This window comes from Nomascus leucogenys, chromosome 8, assembly GCF_006542625.1.
Source record: "Nomascus leucogenys isolate Asia chromosome 8, Asia_NLE_v1, whole genome shotgun sequence".
In the NCBI taxonomy this organism is placed as follows: Eukaryota; Metazoa; Chordata; class Mammalia; order Primates; family Hylobatidae; genus Nomascus; species Nomascus leucogenys.
The window spans coordinates 103,676,680-103,703,891 of record NC_044388.1 but is presented as its reverse complement, the minus strand read 5'-3'; the positions used below and the strand labels follow the sequence as shown (position 1 = coordinate 103,703,891).

General features: G+C 54.8%; 1 protein-coding gene across 1 annotated transcript in view; it reads left to right on the top strand.

The window, feature by feature from the left end:
• Positions 1–2,504: 2,504 nt before the first annotated feature.
• Positions 2,505–27,212, top strand: part of NIBAN2 (niban apoptosis regulator 2) — a 63,567-nt gene continuing 38,859 nt past the window's right edge. The window contains exon 1 of the mRNA XM_030817851.1: positions 2,505–2,805. Within this exon, the coding sequence (XP_030673711.1) occupies positions 2,751–2,805 (55 nt within the window). The 5' untranslated portion in view covers positions 2,505–2,750. The remainder of the gene's footprint in view (positions 2,806–27,212) is intronic.

Below are 27,212 nucleotides of genomic sequence, written 5' to 3'. Positions count from 1 at the left end.
AGTGGCGCGATCTTGGCTCACTGCAACCTCTGCCTCCCGGATTCAAGCGATTCTTCTGCCTCGGCCTTCTGAGCAGCTGGGACTACAGGTACGTGCCACCATGCCCAGCTAATTTTTGCATTTTTAATAGAGATGGGGTTTCACCATATTGGCCAGGCTGGTCTCGAACTCCTGATCTCGTGATCTGCCTGCCTCGGCCTCCCAAAATGCTGGGATTACAGGTGTGAGCCACTGCGCCCGGCCGCCTTTCCACTTTCATCTCATGTGCCTCTCACATATGAGGCCATGGATGCTCAAATGGATTAGGTGACATGTGACAGAAGGTCTCCAAAGCAAGAGGAGACCTTCTGGATGCTCAAGTTGCCTCCCCATCTGGGGTCCCACCCTGGGCCAGGGTGGAACCCGTCCCTGGGCCAGGGGCCTCACACGGTAGGCAGGCTGTGGGTGTTCCAGGCTTGGGTGTGCCATGAAGGCTGGGGAAAGGCCACTGTGGCCCCATCTCTACCCCACCTGGCCTAGGCCTCCAGCCCAGCCGAGAAGATGCCTCTGGTGTCCAGATGCCAGCTAGCTCCAGCTAGCTCCTCCCTGGGCAGAGCAGACCCTGCAGTTTGGGCTATGAGAAAAACGAAGCGAGGTTATCAGCATCACTTGCTTCTGGTTGCTCAGAGAGAATCAGACACTGGGTGCCAGGAGACTTGGCCTTTGGCCAGGTTCTCCCTCTGCCTCACTGTGTGCCCTTAGCAAGTCACTTTCCCTCTCTGGGCCTCAGTTTCCACCTCTATAAAAGGAAACTAGTGATCCCTACCAGCATGACTTCAACTCCACCTGATGATGACTCTTTGACGCATGAATGCATCCTGCCCTTCAAAGGCTGGGCCCCTGCCCACGCTGTCCCCACTCCCTGGAATGCTGTTTCTCAGTATCTGCTGTCAAAAGTCTTGTTTTTCAACTTCCAGTTCTGGTCCTACCCCCTCTGTGATTTTCCTTCAAACAGAATGTTCTGCTCCTTCCTCAAGCTTTGCTAAGCTCTTGAGGGCAGGGACTATGAAGAATAGAATGACACGTTCTGTTTATTGAGAGATGATGGACCTGGTGCCAGGCACCATGCTGGGCATTTTGTGATATCATTTAACCCTCCCCCAAAAAGCATCATTCTCTTTTGACAGATGAGGTAGCTGACGTTCAAAGAGGTAATACCACTTGTCCAGGGTCACAGAGGGGAGGGCAGCTTGGGCTTCCTCCTCTTTTCACCCCCAGCATCTAGCAGAGGGCCTGGCACACAGGTGTTGACCCCCCGTTGCTGAATGACTGGTAAGTGACTGAATGCATAAATGAATGCCTGCCTCACTTTAATCCATTTCAAACCTACCTCCTGTGGTGTGCACAGGCCTGAAGTACAGGTGCTCAGCAAATTTAACTGTTATCATCATCACTTCCTGCCTTATGCCACAGTTACACTAAGCTGTCCAATAACAGCCTGAAATGCGTGAGAGAAGTGACTGCTTAGTTACCAGGGGTCAACAGGCAGAAAGTGGATGGCCTTGTCCCAGTGCAGATCAGGAGATCTGAGCACCAGCAGCCAAAGAAGGATTGAGATCTGGGGATCCCACTTGTTAACCTGACTGTCTCCCCTGCCAGCTTGGGAGGTCCTGAAACTGAAACACATTCCCCTGGCACTGAGACCCACCCATGCCCAGCCCCATAGGCTGGGTCTCCGGGTTTTGATTCTGGTAGTCTTTTGCAAACTGTAAAGTGCTACTGCTTTTTCCTTTTCTGATTTGCTCTGTCCCCCAAGCCGCCTCCTGAGTGAAATGCCAATATGCTGGGCCTGAGGCTAGCCCGCCTGCCACTGGGACGGGGGTGCCTTCGGGCCCGAGCCTTCCTCACCCCCTTCCTATAGCTATTGTGCAAGACCGGCCGGCACACCTTCTGGGGCAGGTCGAATTAAGGCCAGGGAACTTCCTGAGCGCGGGCAGTGGCGGGCGGGACTGGGGGGGCAGGGGGCACTGTTCAGGGAAGAGGAGGGGGCGAATGCCGAATTCCGGCCCCTAGGTCCAGGCGTCCCCTGCCAGTGCCCCACATCCTCCTCGGCGCGATTCTTTTCCCGCGCAGGCAGGGTTGGGGAGGGGAGGGGACGGGGGTGACACTCAGGCTGGAGTCCCCCAGAGCACCCCCAGTTTTTCAGATGCCCCCACCAGCCCCGTCTCTTTCTCTGCTTAGGTACAGGGCGGGTGCGCTCTCCGCAGTCTCTCCGCGGTCTCCCTTTCTGGGACCTTCTCTTTGTCTCCTTCTCCAGGGCGGTCCCGGCGTCCCCCGCCCCTGTGCCCCGCCCGCCCGAGGCAGCGGAGGGGGCGGGGCATACGGGGCGAGCCCTGGAGGGGTTGGGTGGGGCGCAGGGGTGCAGGACCGAGGGCGGGGCGGGGCGCGGCGGGCGCAGGGGTGCAGGGCAGCGGGCGGGAAAGGCGGGGTTGGCCTGCGGGGGCGTGGTCTGGTGGGGCGGGGCGGGGCGCAGGGGTGCAGGGCGGAGGGCAGGGAGGGGGCCAAGGCGGCCGGCGGGAGGGACGGGGCCCGACCGGGAGCGGAGCCGGAGCGGAAGCCGCAGCCGGGCGGCGGGAGCGGCGGGAGCGGCGGGAGCGGCGGGAGCGGGGGAAGCAGGGCGGGCCGGGCTCCATGGCGCCAGCGGCGTCCTCCTGAGCAGCGCGGGCAACAGCGGCGGCGTCGGCCGGATCGGGCCGCGACTCCTCCTGGCCATGGGGGACGTGCTGTCCACGCACCTGGACGACGCCCGGCGCCAGCACATCGCAGGTGAGGGTCGCGCCGCGCCACGCGCGCCCAGGGTCCCGCCGGAACCCCCCGACCACGCCCCCGCCCCGGCCAGCAGTAGGCGCCGGGGCCGGGGTCTCGGGGGAGTCAGGCCGGGAGAGTGGGAGCTGCCAGGGAGCGTGCCCCGCGTCCGAGCTCGTTCCCTCCGAGCCTGGGCGCCCCTTCCCGCGCTCTTCTGAGCGCCACCTTTCCCGACTCAAGGGGACTCGGAACGCCTTCTCTCCCGGAACCCCTTCGGACCCCGGGCTTGGCGGATCCCCAGCCCACGACCCCGGGCCGAGCTGGGGCAGGGGTCGCAGCCCGCTGCCCACCCTTGACTGTCCCCGCCCAGAAGCGTTCCAAGCCCATCCGCTACCAGCTTTGGGATCTCCCAGGCCCAGCCAGCACGCGCTCACCTTCCTCCCCAGCCGTCCCGTCTCCAGCTCCGCCGGGCCCCAGCCCTGGTACACGTGGCGGAGGCTTCCTGAGGACGGGCCCATGAAGGCCCGGGACTGATCCTGGGGAGTGGGGCCAGGGATCGATGGGGCGCCCCGGAGGCGGTGGGGTTCCATGTCCTTTGGCGCAGACAGCAGGCTGCCCCTGCCAGCAGCAGGGGCCAGGGGACCGGTCAGCAGAGTGGGGGACCCTCAGGGCCGGTCGCCAGCCCCTTCAACCCCGTCCTTCAGCCATCCCTGCTCTCAGCCTATTACTGCACAGTGGCCACTTCTCCCAGGGACAGCTGTCCCCAAGGCTCCTGGGGAAGCCGGAGCTGCAGCGGGGGCCTGGGTTCCTTTTCCCCACAGACTCTGGAGAAGGGGGAGATAGGATGAGGATCTCGGCTGCCTGAGAAACTCCTCGCTGGCCGATCTCTCCTGGCTGGTGGAGCTGCCCTGGGTGGAATCCCAGCATTTGCTTCCCAGACATCTGTCCTGTACACCTTGGTTTTCTCCTCTTTGAAATGGGGTCAGTGATTTCTTCCTTATTAATGAGTTGTTGGGAGGCTTACGTGAAGTAACTCATGTGGCTTGCTTAGCACAGGGCCTGGCATAGGAGAGGTACTTGTACATGGGGTGACGGTTCAGGTGGGTCACCCCTCGCTGTCTAGTGGCCCCTGAGCACCGCGTCCGCCTGCACTTATTTTTGTGTCCTGTAGAATTTCACCACCGTGTTCTACACGCTCCCTTAAGAGTAGGAAGCCCTGAGAGCAGTGGCCAGGTGTCCTTTAACTCCATGTCTCCAGGGCCACACCCATGCTGGGCACTAGGGAGGTGCTGGGGAGGTCTGCCAAGTGACTGTGGGCCAAGTCCCAAGGCCAGAGTCCCTCCTTTGTGCCAGGCCTGGGGCTGGCTGGGCACAGGGGTGACTGGGATGATGTGGAAATGAATCGGACCCTCTCTAGCCTCTGACCAGCATGGGGTTAAGTCCTGGAAAGCCTCCTTGTCCGACCAGGCCTGGACTCTGGGAGGAGGAAGGGCCAGGGCGGAGTCTTCCTGTCCCCTCCCTGTCGCAACAAGCTCCTGGGGCTCTGTAACAGTTCCTCCATTCAGGACCTCCTGTTGAGGCCCCTCGAGGGGCCTGGGTGGGGTGTGCCATGCGTTTGGTGGGGTTTTTCCTCTCCCCATGCTCAGTGCTGGGCCTCCGTCTTCCTGTCTCCTAGGCTGAGAATTGCCAGCCCACCCTCTCTCCCCTGGCATGTTACAGAGGAGGGGACTGAGACCACAGAAGGTGAAGTGTCCTTTACTGGAGAGAGTTGGATTTGTTTTCTGGATACCAGGCTGGGTGGAAGAAAGTTGTGCCCACTCAGAGCCTGCTGGTCTCTCTTCTCCACACTTCAGTGCTATTTATAATCCTCTTTAAATGCCTCGAATTCCTGGTCCAGACTCACCTGAGAGGAGTTCCTGATGTGGGGGGGTGGGTGTTGGAAGGGGGCAGCCGGGAAGCCTCCCAGCCTCCTCCAGAGGAAGTGAGCTGCCTTTAAAATCTCTGCTGGAAGGGAATGAGGGCGTGTGTTTGCCGCCTCCAGTGATCCAGGCACCCTCCTCACCCCACCCAAGGAGCAGTAGGTACTCTCAAAGCTGGCAATTAAAATTCCAGAGCCCTCCCTACCTGAGGCCTTGTTCTCTGCCCCAGTAGAAACGTCACAGTTAGAAACATCCCTTCCCACAGTGCTCTGAGCTCCCAGGCCTGTTAGGGTTCTGAGGTTTGACCTGCAGCTTCATGCCCGCCCTGAGCAGGTGAGCAGGTGAATGCCAGCCTGCCTGCAAGTCCTGGCAAAGGTCAAGTGTGCTCCCGGCCACGGTGCTGTTTTGCTGCCATGGCATCTTTCATCCTGGGATTTCAAAGCCCCTGGCAAGCAGAGGCTTGTTTCCACACCAGGAGCCCCTCGGGGCTGGTGGCAGGATGACTCCTGCCTCCTTACACGAGGGAGTGTGCGGGGAGGAAGAATCCTTGGCCCGGGATCTGGGAGGCCTGAGGATCCTTGGGCAGGCCACTTCCTCTCCCTGGGTCTTAGTTTCCCTAGTTGTGAACCGAAGTGGGTGGGCCACTCGATGGCTGAAGTCCCTTTCAGCTCTGAGGGCCTAACAATCCCAAATTTTCCCCACAGATCTCCCCCAGACTGAAGCCAGCTCAAGGTCCCAATATAACTCCTGCAACCTTGGAGTAATATCTTTTTTTTTTTTTTTTTTTTTTGAGACAGGGTCTTGCTCTGTCACCCAGGCTGGAGTGCAGTGGCATCATCATAGCTAACTGCAGCCTCGACCTCCTGGGCTCAAGTGATCCTCCCACCTCAGCCTCCCAAGTAGCTGGGACTACAGGCATGTGCCACCATGCCGAGCTAGTGTGTGTGTGTGTGTGTGTGTGGTGTGGTGTGTGTGTGGAGAGAGAGAGAGAGAGGAGAGAGAGAGAGAGAGAGAGACAGGGTCTCCCTATGTTGCCCAGGCTGGTCTTGAACTCCTGGGCTCAAGCAATCCTCCTTTGGGAGCCTTGGCCTCCCAAAGTGCTAGGATTACAGGTGTGAGCTTCCCACCCATGAACTAACATCTTTTTTTTTTTGTTTTGTTTTGAGACAGAGTCTCACTCTGTCTCCCAGGCTGGAGTCCAGTGGCACAATCTTGGCCCACTGCAACCTCCACCTCCTGGGTTCAAGTGATTCTCCTGCTTCAGCCCTTTGTTACAGGTACGCACCACCATGCTCGGCTGATTTTTGTATTTTTAGTGGAGACGGGGGTTTCACCATATTGGTCAGGCTGGTCTCGAACTCCTGACCTCAGGTGATCCACCCTCCTCAGCCTCCCAAAATGCCAAGATTATAGGTGTGAGCCACCACGCCCAGCCAAAATAATAGCTTTATTGAGGCATAATTCACATACCATACAATTCACCCACCTAAAGTGTACACTTCAGTGGTTTTTAGTATATTCACAGAATTGCACAACCATTGCCACCATCAATGTTGGAGCATTTTCATCAGCCCTGAAAGAAATCCTCTACTCCTTAATAGTCGCTCCTGTTTCCTCCTAGTCCCTCCCAACTCTAGGCAACCACTGAACATTTTGTCTAATTGCAAAAGTAATGTGTGCACAGGCCAGGCATGGTGGCTCACGCCTGTAATCTCAACACTTTGGGAGGCTGCAGAGGGTGGATTGCTTGAGCTGGGGAGTTCAAGACCAGCCTGGGCAACATGGCAAAGCCCATGTTGTATTTGTAAAAATACAAAAAATTAGCCGGGCATTGTCGTGTGCGCCTGTGGTTCCAGCTATATGGGAGACTGAGGTGGAAGAATTGCCTGAGCAAAAGTAACGCATGCACAAACAATTTAGGAGGGTAAAATAAAACATGAAAGCACCCTCCATCTTTCTCCCTTAAATCCCACTTCCCAGAAGAAGTCACTTAAGTGTGGTGTGTCACCATTTCCAAGCCTGCCTCTCTCTGTACATGCTCATAATAGCTTGGTATATAAAAACAGATTTTTTTTTTTTTTTTTGAGGTGGCGTCTCACTCTGTCACTCAGGCTGGAGTGCAGTGGCAAGATCTCAGCTCACTGCAACCTTTGCCTCCCAGGTTCAAGCAATTCTCCTGCCCCAGCCTCCTGAGTAGCTGGGATTACAGGCGTGCACCACCATGCCCGGCTAATTTTGGTATTTTTAGTAGAGACAGGGTTTCACCATGTTGGCCAGGCTGGTCTCAAACTCCTGACCTCAGGTGATCCACCCACCTCAACCTCCCAAAGTGCTGGGATTACAGGCATGAGCCACCATGCCCAACCTATAAAAAGAGATATTACTCTATGCTTCTGTGGTTTGATTTTTTTCACTCGGTAAATTGGTGGACATCTTTCTGTGTCAGAACACACAAGACTACCTCATTCTTTTCTTGGTGAGTTCGTTTCTGTGCATGGATGGTTTGTCTACCCAGCCCTCTGTGAATGGGCATTTGGGTTGTTTCCAGTATTTTGCTAGTATTCACAGTGCTGCTTGAACCTGCTGGTACAAACCCTCTGTAATATTCCAGTATGAGAGAGGCCCTGAAATGGAACTCCTGGGTCACCTTTTTTTTTTTTTTTTTTTTTTTTTTCCTGAGACAGAGTCTCACTCTGTCGCCTGGGCTGGAGTGCAGTAGCATGATCTCGGCTCATTGTAACCTCCGCGTCCTGGGTTCAAGCAATTCTCCTGTCTTAGCCTCCCGAGTAGCTGGGACTACAGGTGCCCGCCACCACACCTGGCTAATTTTTGTATTTTTAGTAGAGACGGGGTTTTACCATATTGGTCAAGTTGGTCTCAAACTCTTGACCTCAGGTGATACATCTGCCTCGGCCTGCCAAATTGCTGGGATTATAGGCATGAGCCACCATGCCCTGCCTGGGTCACCTTTTGATAGATGGACACATAGCCTTTAAGAAGGCAGCAGGTGTTTGACACTCTCCTGCCAAGATGGACCTTAGCATTGAGCATTTTCATCCTTTTGACAACCAGATATGAGAAGAAGGGTGTCTTAATTATTTATTGAGCAAAACAAGTAATGCCTCTTTCCAAAGTGATTTTAAAAACTTACCTCTCTGCTGGGCGCGGTGACTCACGCTTGTAATTCCAGCACTTTGGGAGACCGAGGCAGGCAGATCACCTGAGGTCAAGAGTTTGAGACCAGCCTGGCATACATGATGAAACCCTGTCTCTACTAAAAAATTAGCCGGGCCTGGTGGTGCGTGCCTGTAGTCCCAGCTACTTGGGAGGCTGAGGCACAAGAATCGCTTGAACCCGGGAGGTGGAGGTTGCAGTGAGACAAGATCGCACCATTGCTCTCCAGCCTGGGTGACAGAGTAAGACTCTGTCTCAAAAAAAAAAAAAAAAAAAAATCTACCTCTCAGCATTTGGGAAGTAGCTGTGAAGAGTGAAGGGATGGAGGGGTTCCACCTTCTGCCACCCCTTACCCTGCTGTGTGGCTTCCTCATTGCTCCCCTGGACTTTGCAGAGAGACCAGCCTGGCCGGAAGCAGTGCCTGGGCCTGGGGGCTGCTGCCCTTAGCCAAGGTCCGGGTCAGCCCCTGGGGGCGAAGCGTCTGGGCATGATGCTGTCTCTCTGTTGGGTCTTACATAACATGCGTTTGTTGGCTTTGACCCTGCCTTCCCCTCCATCCAGCCTCCTCTAGTCCCCCCGACTCTGTTCCTTTCCCACTGCTGGGGCCTGAGTGCCGGCCTCTCCTACTCAGAGCTGCTCCAGCCTTCTCGGAGCCTCTAGTCCTTCCTACACACACTGCCAAAGAGACCTTTCTAAACCCACGCTGGGCCATGGCTGCCCTCCCTGCTGTCCGAGGAGTGAAGCGGAAAAACAGGAATAGGAACCACTCACCCGCCATCCTGCGATAACCACTTCATCCTCTGGGAGTACTTCCCTTCTGTGTCGATCATTACACTTTGCCGGGACCATGACTCAAGTTTGTGTCTCACTTCTTTCACTACGTGATCTATAATAAACATCTCTCCCAGGTCATTAAAAGCTCCCTGGAAGCATCCCCAAAGGCTGCATTTTATTCCATTTGAGGACAGAGGGACACTTTCCCAGCTTTTTCCCTAATGCTGGACATGAGGTTGTTTCTCACATGTTGGTCTGTAGGGGCAAACAGAGCCACTGTGTGTGTTTCTTTTCTGGCTCCAGTCAACTTCCCTGTCGAAGACCGATTCATCTCCCAGCCCAACTCTTCCCGTGCTCTGCTTCCACCAACCTGGGCATTTACAGGGAGTCTCCTTCCTGACATCTCTGAGCATCGTTCGGGGCTAGTGGGCTTGAAGGGGCTGCCTGTGTATTGGGGACGGGGACTGATGACCATGGCTTCTGGGTGTGTGGCCATACAGTCTAGCCTGCGGTGTGTAGGAATGGATATATTTTCTGTCTGAAGACATGGTTGATAGAGCAGGGAGGAGCAGTAATCAGGCTCGGGGTGATAACTGTAAACATTAGCAACGGTTTAACTGAGCACTTGCTATGTGCCAAGCCTTCCTTTGTCTGTATTATCTTATTGAATCCGCACCTCAGTGGCAGGCCTGGATCGGATAGTCCAAGGCCTTAGCTATTTAAACCACATTCTGCTATGACTATGTCGTCCGTGGTGCCCAGATTGGGCAGGGGGACACTGTGAAAAAGGCCTCCAAGCGAGGTAAGCTTTTGGAGGCGGGGAGAGGAAGTGGGAGGAGGAGCCGAGTGGGAATAGAGCAGCTTGTGTCAGGCTCCCTCCCATAGGTTGCACAAATCTATCCCGCCCGTCATTACTCAGTCCGAGAGTCACAGCCTCTGACCAGCCCCATTCTCCTTCCCCGCGCCCCCCTCCTCCTTCCCCGCGGGCAGAGCTCATGACTCACTCCACCCCGGGCTCCTGCAAGCATCATCCTGTGGTTGCAGAAATTCCTGCACTGCTTTTTCCTTCCCCTGCCCCACCCCATCCACTTCTGTGCTGGAGGAAGAAGGGTATTCTGTAGACGCTGCTGGGCAGAGGTTTAAGGAAGGAGTCGGGGCAGATGCCTAGGTTTAAAACCCGTGAGGGTGGAGCAAAGCCATTCTCTTCTCCTGGTAGAATCTTAGGGCCTGAGTCATGGAAGGCTACAATCTTTTGATCTCACAAATTTTAAAACTGGAAGAACAGGAAGTGTCCACCCCTCAGGACTGGTCCCATTTTTCTGGAGCTGGGCTGCTTCTGGCCCACGAAGGTGAAGGGGCCTGCCTGGTGAGGTAGTGGATGGTAAGCCTGAAGATGCAGGGAGCCCAGAGGTTTTGGGGCAAGGCTTTGCAGGCAGACTGGGTTTGAGTCCTGGCTCTGCCACTGGATGGACTGGTGTTTAGGGGCAAGTCAGTCACCCTATCTGAGTCTTAGAGCCCTCCTTACATGAGGATGATAGTTCTGGCGTCTCAAGATATGAAGGTCAAGTCCCCTGGTCGGTGCAGAACAGCGTTGGTGGGAGGTGACAATACATGAGTGATATCTGTTATGATTATGACTTTACTGAGCTAACTTGACACCCAGGGAGATGTGTCTGGTCTGTCTGTGGCCTCGTGCATCCCCTGCTCCCTGCCATGTGCTCCAGGAAGTTGACATGACCCACTCCCTTCCTAAGCAGCCCTAAATATGAGAACCTTCTTCCCTTCCAAGGTCAGAGGAGCACCAGCCTATGGCCCTGGACACCTGGGGTATTCAGCGAGTTCCTGGAGGGCGGTGGGATGGAGCTGTGGTTCCAGCAACGTCAGTCACTCTGCAGCAGCATCCATCTGTGCCTGGCATTTGGCAGTGCACAGAGGAAAAGGGTGAGAAGATGGATGGGAACATGCTCCCTCCTTGCCCACCCATGTGTCTTAAGCCTGGTCCCATTGACCACTTGCTGTGTGACTCTGGACCCAATGGCCATGCCTCTCTGTGCCTTTTCTCCCCATCTGTGACCTCAAGGCCAGTATCTACTCTTGGGAATTCTCTGCCTCTGAAAACCCTTTTGTAGGGGTCTCAAGATGCCTTCCAAAGGCAGGGCTGGTGGCTTCTATGTAGAAATAGAGGTGCATGCCTGTGAGACCATCAAGGGGTGTGATGAGCTGTGGCCCCCAACACACGTAGTCCTTATTTCTTGTATTACTTCAATCAATAGTTATTGAACACCTACTGTGTGCCCGGCGCTGTGCTGGGCACCAGGGACACACAGCTACACAATCACATGGTGCCTGCCTGCGTGTGCTTCCTGGCTGGCTGTCCCTCCTCAGGGCAAGCAATGTTCCCAAAGGGAAAGGCCTTCCTCGGGAAGGTGTAAGGGAGACTGGCCAGGGGTGGGCCCGCCTGCTGGGACTCAGGATGGGGGAGGTAGAGGGAACCGCAAAGGCCGGTCTTGGCGAGGTGGGGCCTTTGTCCTTAGGGTCCCGGGGAGGCCTTGGAGGCATTTTCAGGCAGAAGTGGCACCGGTGGGTCAGCTGTGAGTGAGTGTGGATGGGAGGAGGTGAACCCCATGGTGAGAGGGACTGGACCTGCGTGGGTGGGGGTCGGGTGCAGTGAGGGACAGAGGAGTGGCGTGGCCAGGCTTCAGTGATGGTGCTGTGCAGGGCTGGGGCAAGCTGATGTCCGTGACTCTTGGCTACAGAGAAACCTGTCTGGATTCTGTAGTTTGTTTTATCAAGGCAGACCTTCAACCACTGGTCTTGCAGCCTCCGCTCCCACTCCTCCAGTGACAGGAAACTCAGTCCCTTCCCAGGCAGCCCTGAAAATGAGAACCTTCTTCCCCTCCAAGTGTAGAGTAGAAAGAGGCCGGGAGTCGGACGACCTGGTTTTGAGATGCTGCCAGGACTGCCCTGTCATTTGGCAGCTGCCCTCCCTTCTCTGGACCTCAAATTCCTCATCTGTAAAGTGGGCACAACAGTATCCCAGGCCCCTGAGGTTGTTGTGCAGGGACGGTGAGATGATGTGGCCTTAGCTCTTTGAGCTTAGGGAACATCGGCTCCTGGTTCATCCACTGTTACCGTTATGTGTGGTTCACACAGGACATTGGCCAAGGGAGGCCCTCCTCTTGCAGATCAGAAGTGCCGGGTGTGGGTCAGGGTGCTGGGTGGAGGGTCCACGTGCAGGGGTGGGGGCCCAGGAAGTAACTGGGCATCCAGGAGGGGAGGAAGAATGAACTGTGGTTTGCAAAGTGCAGACCCCACTTTCCCACCTGCCCGTCTGTGGCCAAGCCAACTGCAGCTGCCGTCCGTCTTTCCCATGCCCCATGCTGAGCAGAACTATTTGTGTCCAGCCGAATTTGTGAAGCTTAGCACCTTCTAGAAAAGGAGTCCCTTGGGAAGAAGCTGCCCACCCACTCGTGCTCCAGTCACCTCTGATTTATTCCACCTGCCAGGAACCACTGGTGGGTGTGGGCTAGGAGGCAGGCTCCCCAGGATGGGTGCCTGGAGGCCTCTGACAAGCCCTTCCTTCTCTCTGTGCCTCCTCCTCACTTTGCCTATCTGTGCAACGGGCATGCCCTTCCAGCTCTGACCTCTTAGGAACCTGTGGGCCTTGGGCTGCACTGAAGGCACAGAGCAGGTGCAGCACCTCCACATTGCAGGAGGCCATCTTGCTGTTGAAGGAAGAGCTTGCTCTGAAAGCTGTCCTGTGCCTGGCCTGAGCTGGGAACTGGGGACGAAGCAGTGACATGAGCCCTGATCTCATGGAACTCATGCCAGCCAAGAAGGTTCCATCAAGCTGGATGTGCTGTGGCTCATGTTACAAAGCCCGTGGATCTTTATGTTTCCCAGAGTGTATGTTGGTTTCAGCACTCAGTCGGCCCATCTCAAGAGGCAGCGTGTCTGGCCCTGACCTGGTGGCAGTATGCTTCCGCCACTGAAAGCTGTGTGGCCTTCAGCACATAGCTCTCCTCCTTGGAGGTCCAGTTGTCGCTAAGGTGGGATTGGTGCTCCCTGCCTTTGGGGTGGGTGAAGGTTCTGGGAGGTGCACTGCGCAGTTCCTGGCTTGTGCACGGTGCTCAGTAAACAGCAATTGCGTTTTAGCTGAGTTCTTAGGGAAGCTGTGTGTCACTTGCCTGGCCTGTCAGAGATTTAAGGGGTGATTCAGGCATCTAGAGGAGGAGGAAGCTGACAATTGCACTTCTGTTTTGCTTTTTGTTTTTGCTTTTTTTGAGAGCAGTGTTCTCTGGGAGGCGAAGGGTAGAAAAGAGAGCTGAGTTTGAGCTTTGGGGAGGGCAGGCCTGGTGGGCTGGGGGAGGTGTCTGCCTCTCACCCTACCGCACCTCCCCCAGCCCTGCCTTGATTTTTGAGGTGCTGATGAGAAGTGTTTGCTTTTCTTTTTCAGGCCCAGACCCTTCCTCCTCCTAGCCCTGGAGGACCCCATGAGCTCCTCTAACCAATCCCCTCCTTTTTCTCACGCCCGAGTAAACTGAGGCCCAGGAAGGGGATGGGACATGCCTGTGCTCTCAGGGGCACCAGAGCTTGGCTGGAACCCAGGGCCTTGACCCCAGCATGAAGCTTTTCCCTCTCCGACTTCGTACTCCCATCCTCCGCACCCGTGCGGGGCTCCAGACAGCAAGGGATGGTGAGGGAAGGAATGATTGGGCCGGGTGGGGCTGCAGAACTTATAATTATGAAAACTGGGTAAACAAACAAGCTCTCTGGGAGAGAAGCAAGCCCTGTGCGGGCCTCACAGATGGGCCTGTGTCCGAGGAGACAGCCCAGGCCTGTCTATGCGCAGACAGTGAGGGGCTGTGTTGGACTTAAAAAGCCAAAGCCACACTCCCCTCCCACCCCCACTCCTATATTTCAGGCTGCCAGGAAAAGAGGGGGGGGAAAGGGCAACTCTTCCTTCTAAGGAGGTAGGGGCCGACCCCCTAGGACTCTCCTGGGGTCAGCCCTCCTGGCCCAGCTTGGGACAGTCACAGCTCACTCTGTGACCTTGGTCAAGGGGCATCTCTCCTCTGGGCCTCAGTTCCCCATCTCTAGAGTGGAGGTCACCCCATCTCTCAAGGAGGGTGGCAGGATGGGGAAATATTTGAGCCAACTGGTTGAATACACTGAGCCCTTTCACTCACCCTGACCCGAGGCCAACTGGGATCTCAGAAACTCTTCATTTCTCTCTGGCCAGAGGCAGGGGCCCCTCTTGGAGCAGAGGAGTGACTTTCTCAGTGACCTGAGAGCCGGCCTGGTCCTGGGAGGCCAAACCTCCAATCCTGGCCTGACTGTAGCAGGCTGCCCAGCTCAGCTTTCCTGTCTTCCTGCTGAGATTGTGGCAGAATCCGAGAGGAGCTGTTTCTGGTGCCTGCCCTGCAGGCTGGGGGCTGGGCAGCTTGCCCTACCTGGAGGCCCCTGGGTGGAGCCTGGCAGACTTCCTGTGCAATTGGGGCTGAGCCCCTGCCCTCCTTCCCCTCTTCTTGCAGTCTCCTGTGTGGCTTCTGGGAGTCCAGCTCTGTAGATGGGAGGCCGGTCCTGCTTCAGACCTCTGTGGCCTTGGGTGAACTCCTGCCTCTCCTCCAAGCCTCAGTTTCCCCCATGGTTCAATGGTGGGGTTGGATAAGAGCCTCTGGTAGTAGAGTGACCTTGCTACTAACCATGTGTCACCCTCCTTCAGACTGACCCTTCCAGTCTGTCCTGTGTCCTCGAGGTCAAGCCCAGATCCTGAAATGCCCTCACAGACCAAGCCCTGCAGCCAGTAGCCCCACTCCTGGTAGGCTGGATCAGGCTCTTCCTCTGAGCTCCCACAGCCCCTTGGCCACCCGTGTGTACCTGTAGCCCTTCTCACATGGTTGTGATTCGTTTTTGTTTTTCAGACAGGGTCTTGCACTGTTGCCCAGGCTGGAGTGCAGTATTGCAATCACAGCTTACTGCAGCCTCGACCTCCTGGGCTCCAGCAATCCTTCTGCCTCAGTCTTCCCAGTAGCTGGGACCCCAGGTGTGCACCACCACATGGGGTGAATTTATTTTTATATTTTGTATAGGCAGAGTCTCCCTGTGTTACCCAGGCTGGTCTCAATCAAACTCCTGAGCTAAGCGATCCTCCTGCCTGGCCTCCCAAAGTGCTGGGATTACAGGTGTTTGAGCCACCACGCCCAGCCCATGGTTGTGATTCTAATTCCCATCTGTGATATGAGTACCTGAGGGCTAACTCACCATGGGTTCCCCTGAGGTGGACAGGTGGCCTCACAGCTCAGACTTGCTCCACCAGCAGCTGAACAAGTGCCCCTAGGTCAGGTGCCGTGACACTTTATGCCTTAGTTTCATTAGCTGTAAAATGGGCATGATGATACTTCTACTCCACTGGATTGTAAAGGTTATTATTAAATTATGTGTGTAAAGCACAAGAAATGCTGAGGAGTCAATAACTATAATGAACATTTATTAATGCCAATTGTTTTAGTTCCCTAGCAGGAATGAATGAATGAATGAATGAATGAATGCCATTGCAAGGTCCTACATCCTGGGAGCATAGGGATCCCAAAGCTCTCTGGATGAAGGGCCTGGTAGGTGCAGAATGTGTGTGTGTGTGGTTGGTGGGGGTTGGTTACAGAGGGGCAGGGCAGATGTGGGAGGGGTTTGGGGTGGTGACTTCCCCCCTGCCCTTGTGGAAGGAGTGGTTTGGGCCCCTCCGTGTCTCAGACCCGCAGGCACAAAGCCATGTGGCCATCCACAACTTCCTTCCTCCTGCCTGTATTCCTCGAAGCGTGACTCACTGGCTTTGAGCCCTTCATTCTTGTCCTTGAGCCCCGAGGGTGAGGCGGGTAGAGAGTCTTTCTTGGAAGGGTGGCTCTCTCTCTGGGTTCCTCTCTATTCCTGGCCCTTCTGCAGCTTCTGAGTGTGACAGGCAGGGATGGAGGGGTGGGGGTAGGGGGGGTGGACACCTGGGTCCTGGTCCTGGTGGCCCCAATGACCCCCTGTGTGTCAGGCTTGGGGTGGGCACCCACTGAGGGCCCACCCAGGGCTTGGATCTGAGCTGGTGCGGCTGAAACAGCCCAGTCAAGCTCACCTGGGCCCTGCCCTTGTAGAGCTCCTGGCTGGTCAGGAGACACACGGAACAATTACCACCCAGTCATTAATTAAAATCATTACTGGAGGGTGAATTGCTATAAAGAAATGGCCACTCTTCCTAGGAGCTCATGTGTTGTGGGATCTCCCCAGCAGTGCCTGTGGTTTGCTCTCCTGTCACAGAAGAGGAAACACAGCCCACCGAGTGGGAAAGAGAGCAGGCTCAGCTCTGGGGCAAGTCCTGTGCCCACCTGGGGCCTCAGGATCTCGTCACCCGTCTTAGAGGTGTGCTGTTCAAGTGATCTGCCTGTCTTGGCCTCCCAAAGTGCTGGTATGACAGACATGAGCTGCCGCTCCCCGCTAAGGTGTGCTGTTCAGGAGGCCCGGGGTCGCCGCTGGCCCCCCATAGTACTGGGTGGGTGGGCTGGCATTGGGGTTTTAGCCTGGGGACTGTGGAACTGCAGTGACAGCTGGGTTTGTTGTCTTGAAATCCCTCCTTTGTGTGTCCCTAGACAGAAATACGGGGTCTAGAAACCGCTGTGACTAAAGTATTGGGACCTTCTAAAGGCTAGGCAGGAAATGGGGGCTGGCAAGGGTGGTCGTCCCCCTTCCCACTCCCTCTACCAATACACAGGACAGCAGAAAGGTGGCCCAAAGCCCTGGGAGAAACCCACCCCAACATTTCACATCTAGAATGTACCCCATTAGGTAACAAAATGGTTACATTACAGCATGGGGGATGGAATGGAAGCAGTGTATTAACAGGCATTGTTCAATGGCATAATATGAAGCCATTAAAAGTGATGATTCAGTTTTGTATCTCTGAAAGTGTGTATGTTTATATAGGGATAGAACAAAATAAGGAAAGAAATTCACCAAAATATAAATAGAGGTTATTTTGGGGTGGCAGGATAATGGATTATTTAAATTTTTTCATTCTCTCCTGATTTTTTTTTTTTTTTTTTTTTTTTTTTACAGTGAGTGGATTAAATAAAAAAGAATAACCTGGCTGGGTGCGGTGGTTCAGGCTGTAATCCCAGCACTTTGGTGGCTCACGCCTGTAATCCCAGCACTTTGGGAGGCTGAGGTGGGCAGATCACCTGAGGTCAGGAGTTTGAGACGAGCCTGGCCAACATGGTGATGAAACCCTGTTTCTACTAAAAATACAAAAATTAGCCGGGCATGGGGTGCACGCCTGTGGTCCCAGCTACTCGAGAGGCTGAGGCAGGAGAATCGCTTTAACTTGGGAGGCTGAGGTTGCGGTGAGCCAAGATCATGCCATTGCACTCCAGCCTGGGTGACAGAGCGAGACCTTGTCTCAAAAAGCAAAAAAAAAAAAAAAAAAAAAGAATAACCCTATTGACTGTTTTAGTGGAACAATTTGATTCCTGTCTGACTTCAGAATCTAAGCCATGCTGGCCCGACTGGAGCCCCAAGGGGGTTGCAAGCACAGGGCAGGCTCCAGAGCGGAGAAGAGAGAAGAGAAAATTCTGGAAGAGGGGTGTTTGAGCTGAATCTTGGAGGACAGGAGGGATTTTATCCAGCAGAGTTGGGGTAAGGGTGAGTGGAGGGCGTGGCCTGGCGTAGACCCTTGCTTATCCAAGGTGGGGAGCTGAGCACAGCCTTGAGTGCCAGGCAAAGGGGTTGGGGAATGGGGAGTCTTTCTCATGAACACGAGGACTCAATTTCTGTGACGAGAGCAAGGAGCGCAACAAACTTGTGTTAGGTAGTCTCTGTCTGTGTGCCTAGTCTCTGAGCCCCCAGTGGCTGTGAGCAGATAGGATTGTGGTAGTTTAGCCCAGAGATGGCAGATGGATTCCACAAATAAGGAGTCTCTCTCTGTGGTGAGTGCTGAAGGCCGGGCGTGGGTGGGGGCATTGGGGTGGTGAGGAGTGGTTGGGTACCATCCAACTGGGAAAGCCTATGACCCATCAGACCTCCAGTCCGGAGGTGCCCCTGCTAATTAAAAAAAAATTAGCCAGGCATGGTGGCACAAGCCTATAGTCCCAGCTACTCTGGAGGCTGAGGTGGGAGGATTGCTTGAGCCCAGGAGGTTGAGGCTGCAATTAGCTGGATCATGCTACTGCTCTCCAGCCTGGGCAACTGAGCAAGATAGGGCTCCAGGCCAGACAGAGCTCCAGGTCCCCAGGGTAATATGCACAGGATGCTGGTATCTGGCATAGAACTTGGGTGGCCAGAAGCATGCGCTGCACGAGGCTGAGCACGAAGACCCCATTCTGCTGTGTTTGGGGCTTCCCTTCCGCCTGTCTCCATGATGACCTCAGCTCTCTGCTTCTCCTTACCCATCTGTAGCATGGGGATGGTTGCAGCTACCTTCAAGAGGGTTGTTGTGAGCTTTATGTCAGGGCCACCCTGGTACCTGGCACACAGCAAACACTCAGGAAGAGTTTCTGTCCTCGGGGTTCAGTCCCCAGCCAGGGAACTCCTTCCCTCCTGGAGGAGCCTCAGCAGCCTGAACTTGATGGCCAGGATGGTATTAGATCAGGTTGCTTGGCAGTGAGCTCTGACCTCCCCCTCAGACCCACTGTGGCTCCCACCTGGCAGCATCTGCCAAAGGGCAGGTTCTCACAGCTCTGGAGGTTTGGTCTTTCAACTTTGAGCTTCCCCAGTCTTCCCCCTTTATTATTTTTCCCCTTTTATCATTATTGTTCTTGTTACATAAGCAATAGCTAGTGGTCAAAGAAAATTAGAAAATACAGATAAGTAATAGGAAGAAAATGAAAATCACCAATAATCCTACCACCCAGAAAAGACTTTCGGGCACCTTCCTGATGCATAATTTGTTCTTCTACCTTAATAGTGGGTAGTGCCTCCTTGTGAATGGATACAGAATATTCCATTATGGCTGAGCGAGGAGGCTCATGCCTGTAATCCCAGCATTTTGGGAGGCTGAGACAGGCAGATCACCTGAGTCAGGAGTTGGAGACCAGCCTGGCCAACATGGTGAAACCCCGTCTCTACTTAAAATACAAAAATTAGCCAGGCATGGTGGTCGCGGACACCTGTAATCTCAGCTACTCGGGAGGCTGATGCAGGAGAATTGCTTGAACCCGGGAGGCAGAGGTTGCAGTGAGCCGAGATCACACCACTGTACTCCAGCCTGGGTGACAGAGCAAGACTCTGTCTCAAAAAAAAAAAAAAAAAAGAAAGAAAGAATATTCCATTACGCCTCAGTAGTCTGTATTTTAACTTACTGAGCCAAAGCCCTGTTGCCAGGCAGTTAGGCTTTTTCTATTTTTCTTTTTTTGTTTGTTTGTTTGTTTTTGAGATGGCATCTTGCTCTGCTGCCCAGGCTTGAGGGCAGTGGCACCATCATGGCCAATTGCAGCCTCAATCTCCTGGGCTCAGGCAATCCTCCCACCTCAGCCTCCCAAGTAGCTGGGACTACAGGCTTGTGCCACCATGCCTGGCTAATTTTTAAAAAAAATCTTCTGTAGAGATGGATTCTCACTTTGTCATCCAGACTAGTCCGAAACTCCTGGCCTTAAGTGATCCTCCTGCCTCAGCCTCCCAAAGTGCTGGGATTACAGGCATGAGCCATGGTGTCCGGCTCTATTTTTTGTTGTTGTAAACAGTGCTGTGTTGGAAAGCTTAAATCAATTAATGGGATTGATCCATTGATTCCACATGGTTTGAGAGCCATCTCTGCTCAGTGTCAGGCTGTGTGCTGGGACTAGGGGTGTTGGGTGGGGAGGCGGCCATGGTCCTCACCCTCCTGGGGACCCCTGTCTGGGGAAGACAGGCCCAGCATGGCACACCAGCAGAGGTGGGGGCTTAGGGCATCTTTGGGAGCCAGGGAGCAGCCCTAACCCAGACCTGGAGAGTCATGGGAGGCCCAGCTGAGGACACCTGCAGCTGGTGACCTGAGGGTGGGGCAAGCCCTGCACCTGCTGCTGGCCGAACTCATGGGAGGGGACCTCTCAGGTGAGCCACAAAGGATACAGGAGGAGAGAGTTTCAGGCAGAGGGCAGCTCTGCAGAGGCCCAGAGTAGACAGAGCATGGGCATTGAGGGAACCAAAACTTCCCAGAGATCGGTGTTGTGGTTCTTGCCAGCCTGGCAGCAGCTCCCATGTGCATGACACTGTGGTAGTTCTTTTCTTTTTCTTTCTTTCTTTCTTTTTTTTTTTTAAGATGGAGTTTTGCTCTTGTTGCCCAGGCTGGAGTGCAGTGGTGTGATCTCAGCTCACTGCAACCTCCGCCTCCTGGGTTCTAGCAATTCTCCTGCCTCAGCCTCCCAAGTAGCTGAGACTACAGGCATGTGCACCACGCCTGGCTAATTTTGTATGTACGTATGTATGTATGTGTTTATTTATTTATTTATATTTTTATTTATTTATTTTTGAGACAGAGTCTCGCTCTGTTGCCCGGGCTGGAGTGCAATGGCACAATCTCCACTCACTGCAACCTCTGCCTCTTGGGTTCAAGCGATTCTCATGCCTCAGCCTCCCAAGTAGCTGAGATTACAGGTGCCCATCACTGTACCCAGCTAGTTTTTGTGTTTTTAGTAGAGACAGGGTTTCACCATGTTGCCCAGGCTGGTCTTGAACTCCTGATCTCAGGTGATCTGCCTATCTCAGCCTCCCAAAGTGCTGGGATTACAGGCATGAGCCACAGCACCCTGCCAATTTTGTATTTTTAGTAGAGACGGGGTTTCACTATGTTGGCCAGGCTGGTCTCAAACTCCCGACCTCAGGTGATCCACCCACCTTGGCCTCCTAAAGTGTTGGGATTACAGACATGAGCCACCGTAACTAGCCGGTAGTTTTTTTTCAAAGTGCCGTTCTATCTGTCCCTTTGTGGGGTGGGGATCACTGGCTTCCCTTTTCTTAATGAGAACACAGAAGCAGAGTGATGTGCGTGCCCCAGGGGAGTGGCTGGCAGACCCAGGCCTTTCGCTGGCCCAGCACACAGGGGACCGGGGGTTGAAGTGCAGGATCCGCCAGCTCTGGTTTCCCGGCTCTTTGCAGGTGCCGGATCATTTGACAGGATCCAAGCAGGAAGAGGACGCAGAGGATCTGAGCTTAGGTGACAGCCTTAGTTTCCATGAGGAGGTAGTGACCTTTTCTGCTGCTGATGTGTGACCTTGGCCTGACCCAGCCCCAAACCCAGCCCTATATTTGCAGGAAGGGTGCTGCCTCTTGGGCCATACTGGGATTGGAGAGGCCCTGGTTTATATGGACCTTGGGGGCTGGGAAATGTCTGTCCCCAAGCTGGAGTTCACCTTTCTGGGAATACGCCATCCTCCTCTGTGTCTGAACTGCAGAGCTCTGGTCTAATGTCACACAGTCAGGGGATAAATATTTCTGTGCAAAGTGCTGTGCTAGATGCTGGGCATATGTTATGAGTGAGACAGACAGGGTCCCTGCCCTCCTAGGGCAAATGGAGATGGAACAATGAATTATTAAAGCAAAGTTGTGCTAATGACTAACAGAGGGGTCTGACCTGTGTGAGCAAGCTGGCAACAGTCAGGGACAGTGCTTTTCAGGACCCTAGACTGGCAGTTAGGACTCAGGTCAGTTCGATCAAGGCTTAATGGTGGGCTCCCCTGAGCTTCCCAATGTGTCGGGAAGGAGCGTTGTCTCATGTCCCAGGTGGAGGGCATCAGGGCATTGAGGGTCCAGCACCATGGTGTCCAGTCCCTTCACGATACGGGGAGGAGACAGGGAGCCAGGAAGGGTGAGGGGCTTGTCCTTGTCACCCAGCAGCAGTCAGGTACCTGGACTCGGGGCCCAGTGCTCTTAGCCCTGTATCACCACCCCATTTCACTGGCCAGTGATGGGGAGACATTGAAGCGGTCCCCACTCACCCTCAAGGGACTCCCCCAGGGAAGCAGACCAAGACCACAGAGCCTGTTGGCTGTGTAGGGTCTCTCAGGGAGCACAAATGGGGTCACCCAGGCACCTGAGACAGAGAATGGGAGGCTGGCGGGGCTAGGAGGGGAGCCATTCCCCCACCTCCCCTTCTGGTCCCCTCTGGAGCCTGAGGACACCTGCAGCTGGTGACCTGAGGGTGGGGCAAGCCCTGCACCTGCTGCTGGCCGAGCTTAGAGTACAGACCAAGGGAGTCTTGTTATTTGAATAAACTTTCCTTCTATCCATGTAAAGGGTCCCTGGCATTCCAATCTGAGATGGGGTTTCCTCTGGCCCAGCAGCAAGCACATGAGTGGATTTTCATATTGGCTCGTCTTTCTTGTTCTCTTCTCCCCCATCTTTCCCTCCCTGGCTTTGAGAAGGTAGAATCCCCCCTCCTCAATCCCACTCGCTGAGAGGACCCTGCGAGCCAGAAGCTGCAGACAGCAGCATGCATGTGTGTGCACATGTGTAAGCGTGCATATGTGTGTGAGTGGATGCACGTGTGTGAGTGTATATGCGTGTGTGCCTGCACATGTGAGTGCATGCGTGTGGGTGTGCATGTGTGTGCATGTGCGTGTGCATGCACATGTGAGTGCATGTGTGTGGCGTGCAAGTGAGTGTGAGTGTGCATGCGTGTGGGCATACACATGTGTGTGTGAGTGTGGGTGAGCAGGGGTCACGAGGCAGCTTGGGAAGAACCTGACTTGGACTTAGGGAAAGGATATTAGCAGTAGAGGGTGCTTGGCTGATGAGATGTGTGGGGTTTGTGTATCCGAGTTTAGTCCTTTTCTATTGGGGTTGCGTCACAGTGACTGGCACTTATTAGCTGTTAGTTCTTATTGGAACAGAAGCTGGCATTTATTGGGCTCTTCCTGGGAGTCAGGCAGGGTGACAGGTGCATCTCACACATCTTATTTAGTCCTCACACCAACTCTTGGAGGTGGGTGCTCTTTGGCCCTCCAGCCTCTGCTTACACACCTCCAGTGATGAGGCCCTCCCTACCCACCAGGGTCCCCTCTCCTGGGCATCTGAGGCAGGTAGAAAGCCCTTGCTGGGATCTTGTCTGTCTTCTGTGGATGACTTGAGAATGGGCTCTGTTTGGCAATAGGGCGTGGCTACGGCTGGGCTTCCCCAGCGTCTGTTTTCAGGGAATTGTCCAACTCTAAGGTTTGGGGAGAGGAACGAAGTCCTCCCTCCTTTCCCCGAGCAGCCCCTATGTGGTACTTAGCCCGTCACAGCTTCATTTGTCACATACCAAGCAAGTCTGAAACTTAATGTTGAAACCCTAGAGGTATTTGCATTAGCATCGATCTGGCTGTCTTAGTCAATGCAATAAGACAAGAGAAAAAAAAGAGAAGTATAAATACAAGACAGCGGGAAAGCCCTTGTGGAGTTCGGGGACTGGCGACAACAAAGCACTGTTGGTCTTTGGACTTCACCCGCTAAGGCTGCCTACAGGAAGCAGAGTTTTGGAGAGACCAGAACTTGCCCAGGGCCACACATGAGTTGGCGGCAGAGCTGGACGAGGACTCAGGGCCTTTGATTTTCCCAACCAGCATCTCTGCTGATGGATGCAGCAGCTAAGGGAGAGGCGGCAAGGCCAGAGCATCCTCCGTGCCAGCGTCGCAGAGCAGGGGGGCTGTGGTCCGCCATGGTTCTCGGGTGCGGTTCGTTTGGGTGTTGGCTTTCAGGAGTCTTCACTGATGTTTCTCACTCCGCTTCTCCTTCCTGATGAATTAGCCTGAGGGATGAGGGTCCAGAAAGATTGGACCCCAAGCATGTCACCTTCTAATCTCATGACCCACCAGCTGAAGGACCAGGGAGGTGCTGTTCCAGTCGCCCTTTGCTGGTTCCCGTTGCGTGGCGTGAAACATGGGACAGAGAACTGCCGTGAACATTAATGAGAGACGCCAGTGGGCGCCCTGACCATTCATGTCCTGGCCACCAATACTGGGACAGATGGAGCTCCTTCGAGAGGTTCCATCACTGCCATTGATAACACAAGCCCACATTTGCCCAGGCTCTGTGGGTTTATTCATTTCATTGAATCCTTATGACACCCTGAAAGATGGGGGATTGTAAAGTTGCTGGGGTTTTTTGTTTTTTTTTGTTTTTGTTTTTGAGGTGGAGTTTCGCTCTTGTTGCCCAGGCTGGAGTGCAATGGTGTGATCTCTGCTCACCGCAACCTCCACCTCTAGGGTTCAAGCGATTCTCCTGCCTCAGCCTCCCGAGTAGCTGGGATTACAGGTATGCGCCACCACGCCTGGCTAATTTTGTATATTTAGTAGAGACAGGGTTTCTTCATGTTGGTCAGGCTGGTCTCGAACTCCTGACCTCAGATGATCCACCCACCTTGGCCTCCCAAAGTGCTAGGATTACAGGCGTGAGCCACTGCGCCTGGCGTTGCTGTTTTTTTTTGTTGTTGTATTTTTTGAGATGGAATCTCGCTCTGTCGCCCAGGCTGGAGTGCAGTGGTGTGATCTCAGCTCACTGCAACCTCCGCTTTCTAGGTTCAAGTGATTCTCCTGCCTGAAGCTTCCGAGTAGTTGGGATTATAGGCATGCGCCACCATGCCTAGCTAATTTTTGTATTTTTAGTAGAGGTGGTGTTTCACCACGTTGGCAAGGCTGGTCTCAAACTCCTGACCTTAGGTGACCTCCCAAAGTGCTAGGATTATAGGCATGAGCCACTGCACCTGGCCAGGTTGCTGTTACTCCCATGTTACAGCTGAGGAAACAGAGGTTCAGAGAGAATTGAGCCATGTGTTGCTCAAAGTCCTATAGCCAGCAAAGGGTGGAGTTAGGATTTGAACTGAGATCTGGTTCCAGGACCTTGACACTGCACTGTTGAAGGGCCCTTCTTGACCTAGGACATGCTGATAAATCTTTGTGGAATGGATTAACTCTTTCATGCCTGTCCGAATCTTGGCCTTTCCTGGGTCTTCTGCTTGGCACACACTCCCTTCCCAGTGTCCTCCCTCCCCTAGCAGGGACTCTTCGTGTCTCAGCTGCTACCTCCCTCTGGGAGGCTTCTGTGACCCTGCAGGCTGGGTCAGTCGCCTTCCTGGGCTCCTGTGACCTCCTGTGCTTCTCCCAGTTGGGGCTCCTAATAATTGTAGTTTTTGTTGACAATCTGCCTCCCTCTTTAGGGTACTCTCTCCTGAGTACCCAATGGCCCGGATTGCTGAATGAATGAGTGAGGGCAACATAAACCCTTTCTTGGCCATCGTGATGAAGCCTCAGAGCCTCGCCTGAACTTGGTGACTCGCCTGACATCTGCCATTTTGGCTTGGCCTGCGCTGGCTGATGGAGGACATGGGATCTGGGCTGGGTCGTGTCCTCAGCCCTGCCCCAGTGGTTGTGACCTGTCTGATGGGGTGGGGCTGGGTGGTGACACTGGGGACATCTTGGGGGAAGGGCTTGACCACAGGCTCTTCCTGCATATCTCAAGGTCCAACTCCAGGGTGGATGCTGAGGGGAACATTGGTGGTGGCTTCTCAGGCCTAGGGCAGGCGTCCAGGCCTGTGGGGGGCACCTGCCAATGTGCACGAGCCACAGCAGAGCACCCTGGGTTCCCAGTCCAGCCTCGGCCCTGGATGTGACTGAGAGAAGGGGTATGAGGAGCACCTGTGGACAGGCGTGGGGATGCTCCTCTGGGGCCTGGGGCAATTTTGACAGGTGGCTGGCTAAGGCTCAGGCTCCTGTGGGGGTGGTGAGGATGACAAGAAAGGAATGAAGGCCAGGGACATTGCTGAGAAAAAGTCAACAGGAATGGGTGACTCCATGTGAGGGGAGAGGAAGGTCGTGTCTACACAGTCACTGTCATAGATCAGCCTCCTCAGGCGTGGCCTCAGCCGGGGGGCTGCAGGACGGAAGCCCTGGAGTGTGGGTCTTGCTCTGGGCGGTGACGCTGCTGGGGGCCTGGGTACCCCCTGGGCTGCCCTCCCAGCAAGGATCTGTGTTCCCAGACGGCAGGCATGCCTCATCCTGGGCTCCCAGAACAAGCTGCCACTGTGGGCTGTGGGCTGGGGCCGCTGCCAGGCAGGCGGGGTGGGGGGCAGGAGGGGATGAGAGGGCTTTTGTTTCCTTCTGTTTGTGTCAAGATGGGAATGGACTTCCTCCCACCCAGGCGGCCTCGAGGTGTAAAGGAAAGGGCAGCCCCAGTGGGCGGGTTTTTGGTCACCCGTTTTTTGGAAGGCATTTCTCTGGGCTCCTGCCTCAGCCCCGCCCTCTCCTCCCAGCCCTCCTGCCTCAAAGCTCACCCTTCCCCACCAGACCTGTTGTGGCCCAGCCCTGGTTAAATATTTGCCAACCGAGAAGAGTTTTCAAGGCAGCCTTGTGAAAAACCCCAGCTGACTCCTGGCTCTGTTGGGCCTGACCTGCCTCTGTGATGAGACCCAGACGGCCTGTGCCCTCAGACTGCGTCCCAGCCCACCATGGCCTCCCTGGTGACCTGTTTGGCGTCTGAGGCTGGGTGATTTAACACTTGTTCGGCACTTGTTTATCAAGCACCCCCCTGGGCCTGGCGGGAGCCGGGTGCTGGGGAGACAGCAGAGAGCAGTCCCAATCCGGGGAGCGTCTTAGATGAGGCATTAACTGCGGTTGAGGGCAGTGCTGGGGAGCAGGCCAGGGGCTGTGGGGGTGGAGGCCAGGGAGGCTGTGGAGACCTGGGAGGCCGGGACTTGTCTGGAGGGAGGGTTCCGAGGAGGTGGCACTTGAGCCTGGGGAGGAGAAAGAGGAGTTGGCCAGGCACAAGGGGTGGACGCTAGAAGGGCACTCTAGACATGGGACCCCAAGGCCAGAGGCCAGATTTCCTCTGCTGAGGAGGAAGCTGAGGGGCTGAGGCTGCGGTTCACTTGGGTTCGCTGGGTGTGAAAGCCCATTCACTTGTTTCTCCCCAAGCTGGTCTCAGAGGAGCTGGGACACTAACAGGGCAATGGGACCCTGGGCAGCTTTTCCCCATTTCCCCAGCCTCAATTTCCCCATCTGTCCAAAAGATAGGTTGGACTTGATCTTGGAGGTCCCTTCCCAGGTCCAGTGGCCTGTTAGGAGTATGTGGCTGGCCCGTGAATGAGGGAATGTGTCATGGCAGGGATTCTACCAGCACCAAAGGCCAAGATAACAGCCATGGCCAGGTGCAGTGGCTCACGCCTGTAATCCTAGCACTTTGGGAGGCCGAGGCGGGTGGATCACCTTAGGTCAGGAGTTCGAGACCAGCCTGGCCAACATGGTGAAACCCCGTCTCTACTAAAAATACAAAAATCAGCTGGGTGTGGTGGCACATGCCTGTAATCCCAGCTGCTCAGGAGGCTGAGGCAGCAGAATCGTTTGAACCTGGGAGGCAGAGATTGCAGTGAGCCGAGATCATGCCACTGCACTCCAGCCTGGGCAACAGAGTACTCCATCTCAAAAGAAAAAAAATTAATTAATTAATTAAATAAAAGAAAAAAGAAAAAGATAACAGCCATGTGCCCTTATAGGGCTCACCCAGCCCTATCCTGGTGTTAGCAACAAAAGCCAACATCTCGTGAGTGCCCCCGCCCCAGCAACCTTGTGAGGTGGTGGTGGGGGA